This window comes from Syngnathus scovelli, chromosome 19, assembly GCF_024217435.2.
Source record: "Syngnathus scovelli strain Florida chromosome 19, RoL_Ssco_1.2, whole genome shotgun sequence".
NCBI classification, from domain to species: Eukaryota; Metazoa; Chordata; class Actinopteri; order Syngnathiformes; family Syngnathidae; genus Syngnathus; species Syngnathus scovelli.
Genome location: NC_090865.1, coordinates 2,734,287 through 2,747,360, shown reverse-complemented (window position 1 = coordinate 2,747,360; position 13,074 = coordinate 2,734,287). Strand labels below are relative to the sequence as shown.

The window sequence follows — 13,074 nt, the reverse complement described above, 5'->3', positions numbered from 1 at the left end:
CATATCCAACACTCCGGGGATTTAAGAAAAAAAATACAAAAATGCGTTCTCTCTCCATTCAGGTCTCGTCCAAGCATCAGGTAGAGTCATATCCGCTAGGCCATGTTAGCTACTAGTCGGAAGAAAGTCAGTCCTGGAAAAGCCACAATACTAAAATTGAAATAGACTCATATTATTAGTCATTCCAGCTTGAAGATAATAAAGGCAATAAAAAAAAAATATGAAATCCCAATAACTTCAAACTACCATATTGAAGAGACACGGTCCACAGGTGTAACATGGCACAAGACTGAGATAAAAGTAAACCCCTTCCGGCGCAAGGAAGACATTCAGACACAAAATGAATCCCGCAGAGAGAGATCAGAGACCCTAAAAGCAGACATCCAGGCAAATCCTTCCACTCAATCTTCATCTTAAACAAGGCAATTGAAAACCAGCGGTGAGAAAAAACCTTATCCGCATGAAGCATGATCGGCGCTGAGCCCGAAACCAATAGTTCCGTCGCTGCACACTGGAATGAAGCAATATAGGTGTGAGGATATAGTAGCTCAGTCTCCAAGATTTTACAATAAGCTTGCTGTGTGTCTTCCGCCTTCCCATATCTCCCGAGCTTCTCCAAGGTGTTCCTCACTCCAGACATTTCTGCAGTGTCTGATAAGACCAGTTGCTCGCTGACATCCATAATTACACACAGAAGCAGTTGTGTGTATTTAGAAAGACAACTTCTTACTCTCACTACCTAAAAAACTCTTCTGCTAACTATAGAAAATACTCCTTTTAAATAATATACAGGATACAACACTATATTTGCCAAGTTCAAAAGGTCATGCTTGTGTTTTGTACACCTTGATCATTCATCAAACGCCCATTAATGGACATTGTCGAACCCCATGTTTGACTTAATTTCCATACAAATTGTTGTTGTGACATTCGTTCTTTTAACATGGCAGTCGGAAAATGACAGCAAAGAACTGCAATTTCTTTGAAAAATTGAAACGCATGTCAAAGAGTTTGAGCTGGGAGTGATCTTGGCAAGGCAATTTTGCACTACCGGTTACGACATAATTCATTTTTAACTATTTTGAGGCTGCTAGTAAAATCCAATTCGGTACATTTGAGTATTTCCCAAGGTACAGTCTAATCGAAATAATTATGCGAGGTAAGTTTGTCATATTTAGTATTAGCTGGAACACATCTTGTAATTGTATTTTCTGGTTTTCAAACAATTCTCCTTTATGCATTGACACGGATTTCATTCAAGTTATCTGCTGCTTCAGCTTGCAGCTCAAAATCTTTGCGTCTTTAAGATATATACGTGCAGTGCACAATTCCAGTGCTCTTTTCTATAAATACTTACTCATTGTTGACGATGGCATGTGCAGTGAAAATTTAAATCTGCCCTGGTTCTGTTTATTTATATGAAACACAAAAAAAAACAGACGATGCGGGGGCGTACGCTGTGTATTTTCTTCCTGTATTTCCTCGGTTCCATTTTTTTGGCAAGCGAAAAAATAAAAACATATTTCCCAAGATGCGAGTATTCATATCCTCTCTATAATCATATTTCACTGATTTCATGTATTTTTTAAACCTATTACAGATACGGTTCAAGGAGGGCATGAATAATGAGCCGACGGATTTAGCCGGCGCTGCAGTCATTTCCAAAGTGTAAGGCTGAAATGTTTGTAATCTCTATTTTTTAATATTATGCGTGAAATAATTAAATTATTTACAGAGGCTTTTTTAAAGTCATGTTCATGCTGTTCATGACCTGTGAGGACCACAGCAACAAATATGTTTTTTTTAACAATTTATCAGGAAATTTATTAAAGCATTTTCTCCGTATTAGTGGGAACAGAGGAGTCAGTCTCTCGGACTTTCCCTTGTCCTGCATTTAGAATAAAAAGCACAATATGTTGGTTTTAGCAAAGCGTTGATAAACGATTTGAGTTCCGAGCGGTGACGATGACAAATGTACCCTTTGCGAGTCCTTAAATTTCCACCATACCCTTTCCAGATTAAGTTCACAACTGACGGCTCCGCAAATGTTTCCCGAGGTCTTTTATCAAAGTAAGGGTTTAACATTTGAGGACACACGATGATTAACTTTTCATATAGACTCACTGGAAATAAAAAGCATGATACATTTTTTCATTTGCGTCCACTAAATATGGGCCGTACCTAAATGCTGACAGCTAACCTTTGCAGACTGGCGCCAGGAAGGAAACAGCCGCCGACAAGCGTGTCACATGATCTCAACTTGTCAAGTGGTTGACAAGAACTGATTTCAAATCAGCGTTTCATTTTTTTTTTTGTGTGATGAATGAAGTCATGCAAAAGGAATTCAACACCTTTCCCTTTATTATCATTGTGATACTATTAGAATAATTGAGTCTGCTTATCATCAGCCGCCATGCACGCCACGTGCACGTTAATTGACACGCAACCTCGGCTTTTCCCCTTTGCTCCGTATCCGACAGCTTTACCATTAAATGCGTCGTGTCCATGACAACCACTTCGAATTCGGGTGAAGTTAAGCCAGCAGAGTACGCTGAAAATTACCCTATTATCAACTAATAAGTGAGAAGATGTGCTCGGGCACATACGTAATGTTCTGTACTGCTCCTATCACAGTTTTGAATTAGCACCATTGAAATGAAGTGAAAGACAGACTCATTGGCAACACACTGCTTCGTGACTAGATTCATTCATTTTAAAAGTGCCTTTGTTAAACTGGCTGGTAGAAACGCCATTACTGCACTGTGAGGGACTCTTTTCTCCCTTAAAGCCAAAGACGGGCGGTATACATTTCAATCAACAGATTTAAACTGCTAATTTCATTTTTTTTTCTTCAGTCATTATCATCATTAGTGCAGAAATAAAATTACCCACCAAAGTGCACTACTGTTGTCATTTGGTAATTAGGAACTAATTGTGAAGGGTCTCCGGAGATTATCACTAATGCAATTCAATATTCATTTTTAATATTATAGTTTATTGCCTTTCCCTTGAAATTCTATAACAGAAACCGTTTTAATTGCTTCGCTTCGTAATCGAGCACATCTTTGTGTTAAATACTTGATTTTGAGCAGATGTAGAAATAACAACTTATTTGCCTTATTGCGTCAACAGTTTCAAGCCGAGTCAGAGAATGTTTACAGATCTGGAAAGCCGTCATCAAAGTCTTTGCATTTCAGCTCCCATTTGGACGTGCACATCGTTTGTCCCCCGATTGCATTGATAGACAGTTGGAACGGAGACACAGCAGCGTTATGGGAAAGCAGCGAACATTTTGTTGCTGGACTTCAGCCGAAAGTCATTAATTACATTTCCCCTCAGACCGCAGTGTGATGTCTTTTGGGTCTGACGGTTACAAGCTGCAAACAAAAGCAGGGTGATGGGCGTCGTGATCAAAAGAATTGCCTGGAACCAAAATGATACAAGCCAAATTATTTCCACATGGACTAATATAGTTGAAAATGACAGAGAGAGTGAAAACTAACAACCACAATCCTATTTCAATTAGCATTGGAGAGATAAGGGACAAATAGAAAAGCACGTCCATGGGGATAAACATGAGCAGAAGATAAAGCTGAGTGATTGAGAGAAGCTTTGCAGTGAACATTGCAGGAGCACGACAGACTCATCTCTTGGCACAGAAAACCTCTCAAGTATCTTTTGGAGTTCCTTGAGTCAGTCATGAAGACTAAACATCTTCCACTTCTGCAGTTTTAAGAGTATGAGTCACAGACAGCACACGTTCTCCAACCTTCAGATGCAAACCAGAAATGTGGAAATAACCCAAAAAAGACCAGTGATAAAGAGAAGGGTTACTTTTTTTAAGGCTCAAATTATCCCCAATTTACACAAATGTGCTTTTAAAGTTCCCGAAAAAATGCCAACCGCAGAAGCAGCATCCAAGAAAGTGATTTCTCCGAAAAGCAGCTCAGCACTTTCCTCAGATGCGAGCAATCAATCCTACAATGCTTAATTGACGCTACATTACTGTTGACCATACTAGTAATAGCCGGTAGACAAGAACGAGCTTAAACGATGGAAAAAAAAAGGATGAAAAGGAGCAAAGGAAATCAATAAGCGGTGTGGCTGTGTAACCGCATCAAAATGATCAATGTGTCCTAACGCACTCACGGTGTTGGCCTTGGGCGAGGAACGTGAGCAACATTCATTGGTTCCTTCCATTCAAGCCAACGGGCATCTGGAGTTTAGATGAGCCCAAAATGTCACGCAGGCGCTTTCTGCAGTATTTCTTTGGAGATCATATCTGTTTGTCCTCCAAATGTAGTGGTTAAAAGAAAACATTTGGCCGAGTTGTTCACTTTCCCAGCAAAAGCCATGTTTACAGAACCGCCACGCTCCAAACAATTTTCACATTTTCCCCTTGATGCCGACAAATCACCGGTACTGAATGATAAACTATTAGTCATGTGACCTTTCGTGTTTTCATCCTCATGAGGTAAACAGTTGCGTACTACAAGATGACACTTTTTTGAAATCGTGACATTTGGGGGGGAGATGAATATAGACAGTGTCTGGCTTATGCACTTTATCAATTGAAATGTCAATGCTGATTAGAGCAATTATAAACTAGACTGAGAAATAATCCTTCAGTGGAGGGCTGAATATTTGAACGTGACACTCACAAAAAGTGGTTTGTTGAGTTTTGAGTGAAGTTTCATGGCAAACTTTTAGGGCAAAATTGACCTTTCTGTAATTCTTCCAGTCTCTCCAGACAACTTCTGATGACACCCCTCCTGAAAACATCCTAGCTGGAGACTCTACGATAAGGTACTGTTGATTAACTAAAACATGAACAGCATTTCTGAGGTGAGAACTTCATTCCACAAATGTAATATTAGTTTAAGTACAAAGTTTAGACTAGTGGGGCGTATTGAACATATGAATGCCAAGACAAAATTCTACTTGCCTTCCATTTGAGGGTGGTACAGTGTTCCCGAGACGAGAAAGTATATCAAAAAAGAGAAAATTTGTACCTTCCAGGTGGTTCCCTCAGATTTGTGACAACATATAGGTGAAAAAGAGATTTCAAAAGACTCGCAGAGAATGCTAAGCAACATAAAAGCAGCTGCAAAAAAAAATTGGCTGTCTCTGCAGCTATGTTTTGAAATAATTTCACTGCATCAACAAGAAAAAAAAAACCCACACACACGCATTGTCAGCTCTGCTCTAGCACCACCTATTGATAATGCTGTAACAGCTCACTGCACAGTTGTGGTTTAGGGGTGCGGGGGTGGGATCCATAAGCCCACAGTTGAGTAACATATACTATACTAACAAGTTCAACTCGTGCATTAGCAAACAAACAAAGAGCGCCAATTAGTGTCTTTCATTAAGACCCACAATCTAGCATGCAGCTTTATGTATTATTACAGAACAACACAGCGGCAAACAAACTGCTGCTCATGTCATCAGAATAGCCGATTAGCACAGGGAGGGGGTCAAAGGTGAGGGCTTTTCTGCCGTGACACCTTTGGACACGCTTGATGACCTCTGATTCGTAACACGTCGTAGCCATGAAGCCGTGCGTCAATCGAACCAATTAAGATGCCAGCAAAGAGTGACATTCAGCGCCCCCCCCATGAATAAAACATGTGATATTAGCGTGATGGCTGGGTGAAATAAGAACAGGTAGCAGCGAGTCTGGGGTCTCTTTTTCTGACCTCTTCAAGAACAGACAGATGAATGACAAAGTGATCCGCGAGGCACTAAAAACGGGTCTGCAGGGTGTTGCGCATATCTCAGTCTGCCTGTCACCCCCTCATTGATGCTTCTCTCCATCCGAGCTGTTACTCACATCCCCCTCATCTTCCTCTGACAGCCTGCTTCACTTCTGTGGCTGCTATCATCTTCTCAATCGCACAGTGGTTGAGAATGTGCCTCAAAGCTGCTCTTCACTCTTGTATGTTAAGACAGCAGCTAGTTAACACAGTTGAGTCACCTCGCCTCACGGGAGGCCCGTATTTAATGATGCTTATGGGGACAGGCGCTTCTGTGACTGAATGCCTTTGCCTTCTCTATTTGTAAATATGTCCTCAGTCCAAAAGTAAATACGTGCAAGCTGTTGGATTTGGCACAAGACTCATCTTTTCATGCATTCATTTTATAGCTCATTATTTCGAGTTCAATTCCAGTGTTCTTTGAAAGCACCATGCACAAAATGCAGGATCTTATTTGCATATTGCAAATCACCTCTGAAAATAGCTCCTTCTATTGATTAGACACAAATCAATAGTAGTCTTTCCCTGATTGTAATAATGATTCCTGCAGGACTCCCCTGTATGACTTTTACTCCTCCGCCCTTATGAATAAAGATGATCAGTCACATTCTCTCTATTTTTACTTTGCTTGAGAATCAAACAAAATGAAAAAAAGTATCCTTCCATGTAACAACAAAATCCAAATAAGCAAGCGGGGGATGTTATTGCACGCAAAATGCGCCTTAAAATGGTGGAACATTTTATTTGAGTAAATAACGCACTTACCTTACTCCAGTAGATATAAATAGAAACCACAAGAATGCTTCAATAGGGTGTAAAAAAACGGCTCCTCCCTGTAAATTGCAAAATCAATCAAAACTTTTTCGTCCAGCATGGAAAAAAAAAAAAAGCCCCAATAAGAAAGCAAGCGTGCAGTTGTTTTGCAGGTGTGTATCTTTCACTGAGCAGGTCTGCACGCACGGAGCAGGGCGCCAATGTGTGGCCGCGAGGAGCTCTGACAGCCTGCCGACTGGCCGCTCGCTTCTCATACACCGACGATCAGCAGCTCTGAACGGGAGCTCCTCCTAGTCTCAGCTCACAGAGCGCGCGGATTCGTGTCTGGGTGTATGCGCGTCGTGGACACCCCCCCTAGCGTTTAGTTGAAATAAACCTGCGGGGAGCGAGGGGTGATGACTTTTGCATATCGCTGCTGGCAGAGCTGAAGGGGGGGAGGGGGGGGGGGGTACTGAAACCTCTTTGTAATGTGCTTGGATCCAGATGCCAGGCCAGATAATTGACATTTGGGTATTTGCTGATTTTTGATTTGAGGTTCCTATGGTTGTTAGGTTGTTGGTAGGTAGGTTAGTTGTATCATTATTATTGTCCTACTGGGTCTGGAACCTTGTAAACAAAAGCAGAACATCTGTTCAATGAATATTTGAAATATTTGTCATTTTGCTCACCAACTATTCATTTCATCATCTTGCAGCAACTTTGAATAATATGTCACAACACATTCTTCAAAATGGAAAACAGCTTTGGTTCTGGACATTTATTCTTTTTATTTTAGTTCTTAGTTGGGATGATTCCCCCAAAAATCTGGAGGAGGTCTAAGTACTCTCCTTACATCATTCATGAACCAGTATCCAACCAAATTTTGGTCAATCATCTTACCAGTTGAACTTGTCCGCGCTCGACCGAGCATGACTTTTGTTTATTTTTTCCTGCTTCTGAAACAAAACATGCAATGAAGCCATTGTCATCTCACAGCGCCATTATCTCATTAGCTACGCCTGCTGGCATGCCCCCACTTAGATTAGTCACACTTGCTGCCAATAGCAGACCAAACCTCCTCATTACTGCTCATTGTTGGCTTGATGGCCGGTGGATCAATGCGGAGAACTGCGCAGTCTTTGATTTTGGAGAATAATGATGCACACAAAAAGGATGAGTGAGGAGCAGCTCTCTTTTGGTCCTGCAATCCGACAAATGCAATAAATGTCTGCCAAGTGCTCGATAGGATGCTAGATCTTAAAAACGACTCTTCAAAATGAACATTGAAATTGACATACGTTGTAATAGTCTCTTTAACCATCCCAGCTTGCGTTCCAGCTCAATCATGTCATTGCTCTCGTACTCTTTGGGAATCTGTCACAGTAACAATCACATTATATTTGTTTCGCAGGCTTTTTATGGACTTTCTCTAAGCTGTTTACCAAAAGGAAATCCTGTCTGGGCTTTGAGACACAGGATGGGAGATCCATGCGGAAAAGGTACTGCTTTGGTCACGCTGGCGCTTTTGGGCTTGTACACACAAGACATTGACATTCCAACGGGACTTGAATGAAATCTTGCCAATTATTTGCATGTGTGACAAAGTTGATTTTCATAGCAGTCCGCAATATAGAATACCGACACTTGAGTGAAAGCGATGGATCTGTTTACAACCTTGCGTTGTCTGCTGTAGTCTCGCAAGTAAACACCAGAAGGATCTTTGCAGTCAAGTCCAAGGAATCAAATAGAATGCAAGAGTTGGACCTGTAAAAAAAAAAAAATCAATTGCTCTTGCAATACTAAAGGCAAAGCTGGGTGTAATCAATTTCGAGTTTAAGTTGTCGCTTGCGCCCAATGGCAAGTTCAATAATAGTTGCATAAAGGGGGCTCGTGCATTAACAAATTAAATTGAAAGCACAGCCAAATCTCTTATTAATCATTTTATTTAAATGTATCTGTAAGTTGGATGAGGACAACAAGATTTTGGCAGCGGATCAGCAGTGAAAAGCAGCACACAAATATTGTTATTTTATCAGCCGGTGTATCAATCATTATGTCGTGATAGGGTGTTTACCCAGACGATGATGATGGATGCTAAGAAAATATTGATGCTAACTTTAAAATCATGGCTGCTTGGGGGCAAAACGATGTTTACAAAAACAATCGACCAACTGCTGTCAGCAATTTCTTTCACATAAAATAGTAAAAAAGTGCTTTGCTAGAAAAACATTTGGAAAAAAAATAGATTTACTTACATCTTTGATCTTACATTCTTGTACATTGTCATTTTTATGAATGATAATCCTGTTGCACTGTCATTTAATTAATTTAATGTATTACAAGTGCCACCAGGGGTCAGCAAGGACTCTCTGTACCTTTTAAGTACACAATCTGCTGAAGTAATGGTACATTCCGAGTAGTTGTCAACATGATGCATATAGTAAGTATTCTCGGTTTAAAGAAGAAAAATGCTCCCTACTGCAAGTGACTATTAATTACCTCTTAACAAGGGCAAGACTGTGCTTAAGTGGGACCAATTCATCACGACACCCTGAGTGCACACTGGCTCTTATGTGATGGAAGACTGAATAACCTGTTGTTATCATTCAAATATACCAAAATTATTTTGCAAGAAAACGCGGCATCTTAACGGATCACCTCCTGAACACGCAGTTATTATGATATTTATTATCAGGGACAGAAAGGAAATGTTCACCTCACGTGGGAGGAGCCGAGCATGATGGGATACTCCCTATCTAATGATTTAATAGCTTAGCAAGTTAGCATTGTTTTTTTAATAATCAATTATGATCAGATGTTACTATTTATAACCTGTAGAATAAAGGGAGGGTGGGGTGGGAGTTTCCTTTCCTAGCTTGAGATATTATGATGGATGAATCGGAGCTCTGGGGAAATAGCTCCCTTCCATTAATATGAGATCCCTCATGCGACACATTAGAGAAAAGATCAGGCGTCAAATGCGTTGCACTGTTCTAGAAATCAGCCATGCATGACGTGAACTAACATTCCATCTTTGCCCGAAGCTTCACAATATTTATGTTATCTATCACGACATTATCGGACCTTGTGGTGTCTATTTATTGGGCCTCCAGCTGCTTTCCCTCCAGATATGCGGCAAGGTCTTAATGAAGCTGCCAGCAGTCATGATTTCTTTCTTCCTCATTATACTGGGATGACTAAGTTCCTTACAAAGTGCGAGTGGGAAGGAGTGAAAGTCACCAAGAACCCTTTCTCTTGAACAACGCCTTCAAAAGTTGGAAATTGTACATTTCTTCAGGGTTAAATTATTGCCCTCATTTAATATCTATACAGGCCATGTTTGTTGAATGCTTATGCTTATGAGTATGTCATCTGTGGTGATGGTAAAAAAAAAAAAAATCAAGCCACAATACAAACAAATACAAAAAAATACTTTATAAAATATAGATATTTATACAAAATTGTACTTCAAATAGTTATATAAAACATACATTATTCATCTTACAGTCTTACAAATACAACAGAACATGTTGCAGTCAAAATCAAAATACAGAAATACTTATTGAGACGTGTGATTGGTTACGTCTATGCTTGCAAAATTGTGATGCGATTTCGTCTCAGGCGGCGCATTTTTCCTTTGCTTCTCTTTTTCCCTCCTGAAACAAAGTGTTTCAAACATTAGTATTATACCGATGAGGCGGATTTCCTCGTATGAGCCAGGAATTCACAGTAACTGAGCAACAGTAATTGGATTTTGGTGGGAAATTTCTACCAAATCCTTCTCACACCTTGAACACACACGTCCATGCAGCTTTGCCTGGAGACAAAATTGTTGCTGCTCCCGCCGCAGCCTGAGTACATGAACTCCTCACACGTCTTGGTGGCCTTGTTGTAGTAGTAGCGCGGCATGGAGGCGGAACATTTGCCTTTGTCCAGGGGATCCAGGCACAGCACAGGGACAGCTGCAAAACAATAATTCACAATTATTGAGAGGTGGGAAAAAAACGAAATAGTCTCACTGGCGGCCTCCGAAATTACTGACTTTTTCGTGGGCTGCAGTACTCGTTGCAGGAGGCCAAATTCGGGAAGCGGTTGTCATTGCCCTGGCAGCCGCCGTAGTAAAAAAGCTCACACTGCATGCTGGTCATGTTAAAAAAATAGTTGGTGAAAAGGGCTCGGCACGGCCCCTCCTCCATCGGAAACCTGCAAATCTGAGGGATCTCTGTTGGGAAGAGAAATAGCAACATGTTGGATCAATCTTAAAATGATTGCACGGTTGCACACTAGAGACAAAAAGCTTTTAACTTCAAAATATTAGAAACATTTTTGACTGTATTTAATTCATGCATTTTAAATCTGTGCAAGTGTCCCTAATCAAGTGGCTGCTGAGTGTCAAATCAAACAGCAGAACATATTTGAACTTACTTGGTATTCTGAAGCACGTTTTGTGACACTCGTGATACGTTTTGAAGTTGTTGGCATTGCCTTGGCACCCTCCGTAGTAGAAAAGCTCACACTTTTGAGTGACGGTGTTGTAGTAATAACGTCCCATTTCGGCTCTGCAGGGACCCTCGTCAACTTGGAGGAGGCACACATCTGAAACAAACACACTCCAGTTCAAATATTCACACTTAGGGAAAGTGCACAAAGTTGCACGTTCGTGTCCTACCTCGCGGATTCAATGCCGACACTTTGTAAAAAGAGGAGAAAAACGCAAATAAGGCCAGTAAGCAAAAGTCCATTGTGTTGCCGGTATGCTTCGCTGCTGTGAGTCTCCAAGCCAACGCCTGTTTTATAGTGTTGTGTTTCCCACAAGGGGGGGTTTGCGGAGCAGAGGGGGGGGGGAGTGCTCAGGGGCGGAGATGCAGTGACTCAGGGTGATCGCACGAGTCGCTGGTTTAGTGCCAGGAGAAATTCATAGATGACATCACGTGAGTTTTGCAATCATTACGATAGGGACTAATTGCATGTTCAAACGATTCAGCATGAAAGAAATTGGGAGAAAGTTGATTTCTGCTCAAGGCAGGGGATTCCCTACCACCCTCCAATGAATAACATAAATTATAATATAATAATAATAATGGAGAAGCTTCACATAACTTGTATACGGAAAATAAATGACCACAAAAATAAACCAGAATTTTCAGAATGATAAAAAAATGAATGGATTGGAAAGCATAAATCATGTCATGTTTATGATCTAGTTTGTTATTTAATGCTAACGAACAACACTATTCTGATGCTTAGTGCTCATCAGGACAAACTGACATCATAATTTTGCCCTCGGGCACCATGTTGGAGACCCTTTTCGCGATCCTGACCTTTCTTCCATTTTTATGTTGTCGTTGTTTTCTTTTTCTTATCTGGAATGATATATATGCCAGTTATCGCTCTTCATTCATTTTCTGTTGGAAAACTAGCATGCAGCTTTGACAAGAATGCACCTTGACGAGAGAAGGTTAAATACTGATAAACCCTTTTATCAAAGTGACCTGATAGAAGGCACACCCCCATGACTCATTTTCGACCAGTCCAAAAATAACTTCACAGTTCCCAAGAATGGAAAAGAGTTTGTAACCTTTACATACCATTAAAAAGACTTCCAAAAGAAACCAGAATGAAGAAATTAACCCTCCTGTCAAAAACATCCTTAAAATCCAGGCATGTTCCCACAGGGGTCTTGTTTCAATCAGATTAGGAGATTAGGATCATTTACGCAGATTACTTTATAAACCAGATTTAGCAGAGGAGAAGGATTCTTTGGCAGGACTGTCGCGGGGAACGACTGCTGCCTGCAAGCAAACGTGAGTGATATTTCAAATATTATTCCTGGATGCTTTATCTTGTCACGTAGAAACTTTTCCATATGTTTTTCCCTTACAGACAATGCCGGTCATAAATGTAGATGACCTGACAGACAAGGACAAGGCTCTCATGGAAGTCAACCAACTTAAAATTGAAGTGAAACTTCAGAGGTGGTTGGTATGTTTTTTTCTACTTTTTATTGTATTAAATGAATAATTCTTGCTCGGTGTAATGTGGCTAGTCTTTTAGTATTCAAGGCCAAAACAGACAGATAGGGCGAGCGGTTCTACTAGAATGATTTGCTGGATCCTATTGAATGATATGTGCTACGTGTTCCCCTTTAGACATCGAAATGCTGTGAGGAGATCAAGGACTACATTCAGGCCGGAGTGGATGAGGACACTCTTGTCAAAGGCATTTCAGAGGAGAAGAACCCATTTAAGGAGAAAGGTGGCTGTGTCCTTTGTTAGACTGAACATGAAGTGTTCTTCATATCTCCGATTAGCAGCCAAGGACGTTTTTCTTGCCCTCCCAAAACGGATTTGCAGACTGAGAAGACTAGAAGGGCATAACGAACATCAGAATTGACTTCTTTCTAAATTACATTCCCCAGCTTCTAGACCGACTATCTTTTCAATTTCACTAAAATTATTTAGTTTCTCCAAAGGTTGTATTTAATGCTTCCCTCTCATATGTAAACTGAATCAATGTGATCCCCCACACACAGTGACCTCAATAAATGTGCTTGTTTATAACTCAA

The 13,074-nt window shown here is 40.6% G+C and overlaps 3 protein-coding genes across 3 annotated transcripts in view; 1 reads left to right on the top strand and 2 right to left on the bottom strand.

Annotated features, from left to right (window-relative positions):
• calcr (calcitonin receptor) overlaps nt 1–6,820 on the bottom strand; it is a 21,806-nt gene extending 14,986 nt beyond the window's left edge. Inside the window, exon 1 of the mRNA XM_049750922.2 lies at nt 6,522–6,820. The gene's annotated coding sequence lies outside the window, so the exon portion shown is untranslated. The remainder of the gene's footprint in view (nt 1–6,521) is intronic.
• gngt1 (guanine nucleotide binding protein (G protein), gamma transducing activity polypeptide 1) overlaps nt 1–13,074 on the top strand; it is a 26,567-nt gene extending 13,493 nt beyond the window's left edge. The window contains exons 3-7 of the mRNA XM_049750940.2: nt 4,742–4,806; nt 7,921–8,008; nt 12,247–12,313; nt 12,393–12,491; nt 12,659–13,074. Coding sequence (XP_049606897.1) covers nt 7,998–8,008; nt 12,247–12,313; nt 12,393–12,491; nt 12,659–12,784 — 303 coding nt within the window. The 5' untranslated portion in view covers nt 4,742–4,806; nt 7,921–7,997 and the 3' untranslated portion in view covers nt 12,785–13,074. The remainder of the gene's footprint in view (nt 1–4,741; nt 4,807–7,920; nt 8,009–12,246; nt 12,314–12,392; nt 12,492–12,658) is intronic.
• Nucleotides 9,930–11,344, bottom strand: tfpi2 (tissue factor pathway inhibitor 2). Its single transcript, XM_049750936.1, has 5 exons — nt 11,179–11,344; nt 10,935–11,105; nt 10,552–10,731; nt 10,298–10,471; nt 9,930–10,165 (listed from the first exon to the last, which is right to left on the bottom strand). The coding sequence occupies exons 1-5, from the start codon at nt 11,249–11,251 to the stop codon at nt 10,095–10,097; spliced, it is 669 nt and encodes a 222-aa protein (XP_049606893.1). The 5' UTR covers nt 11,252–11,344; the 3' UTR covers nt 9,930–10,094.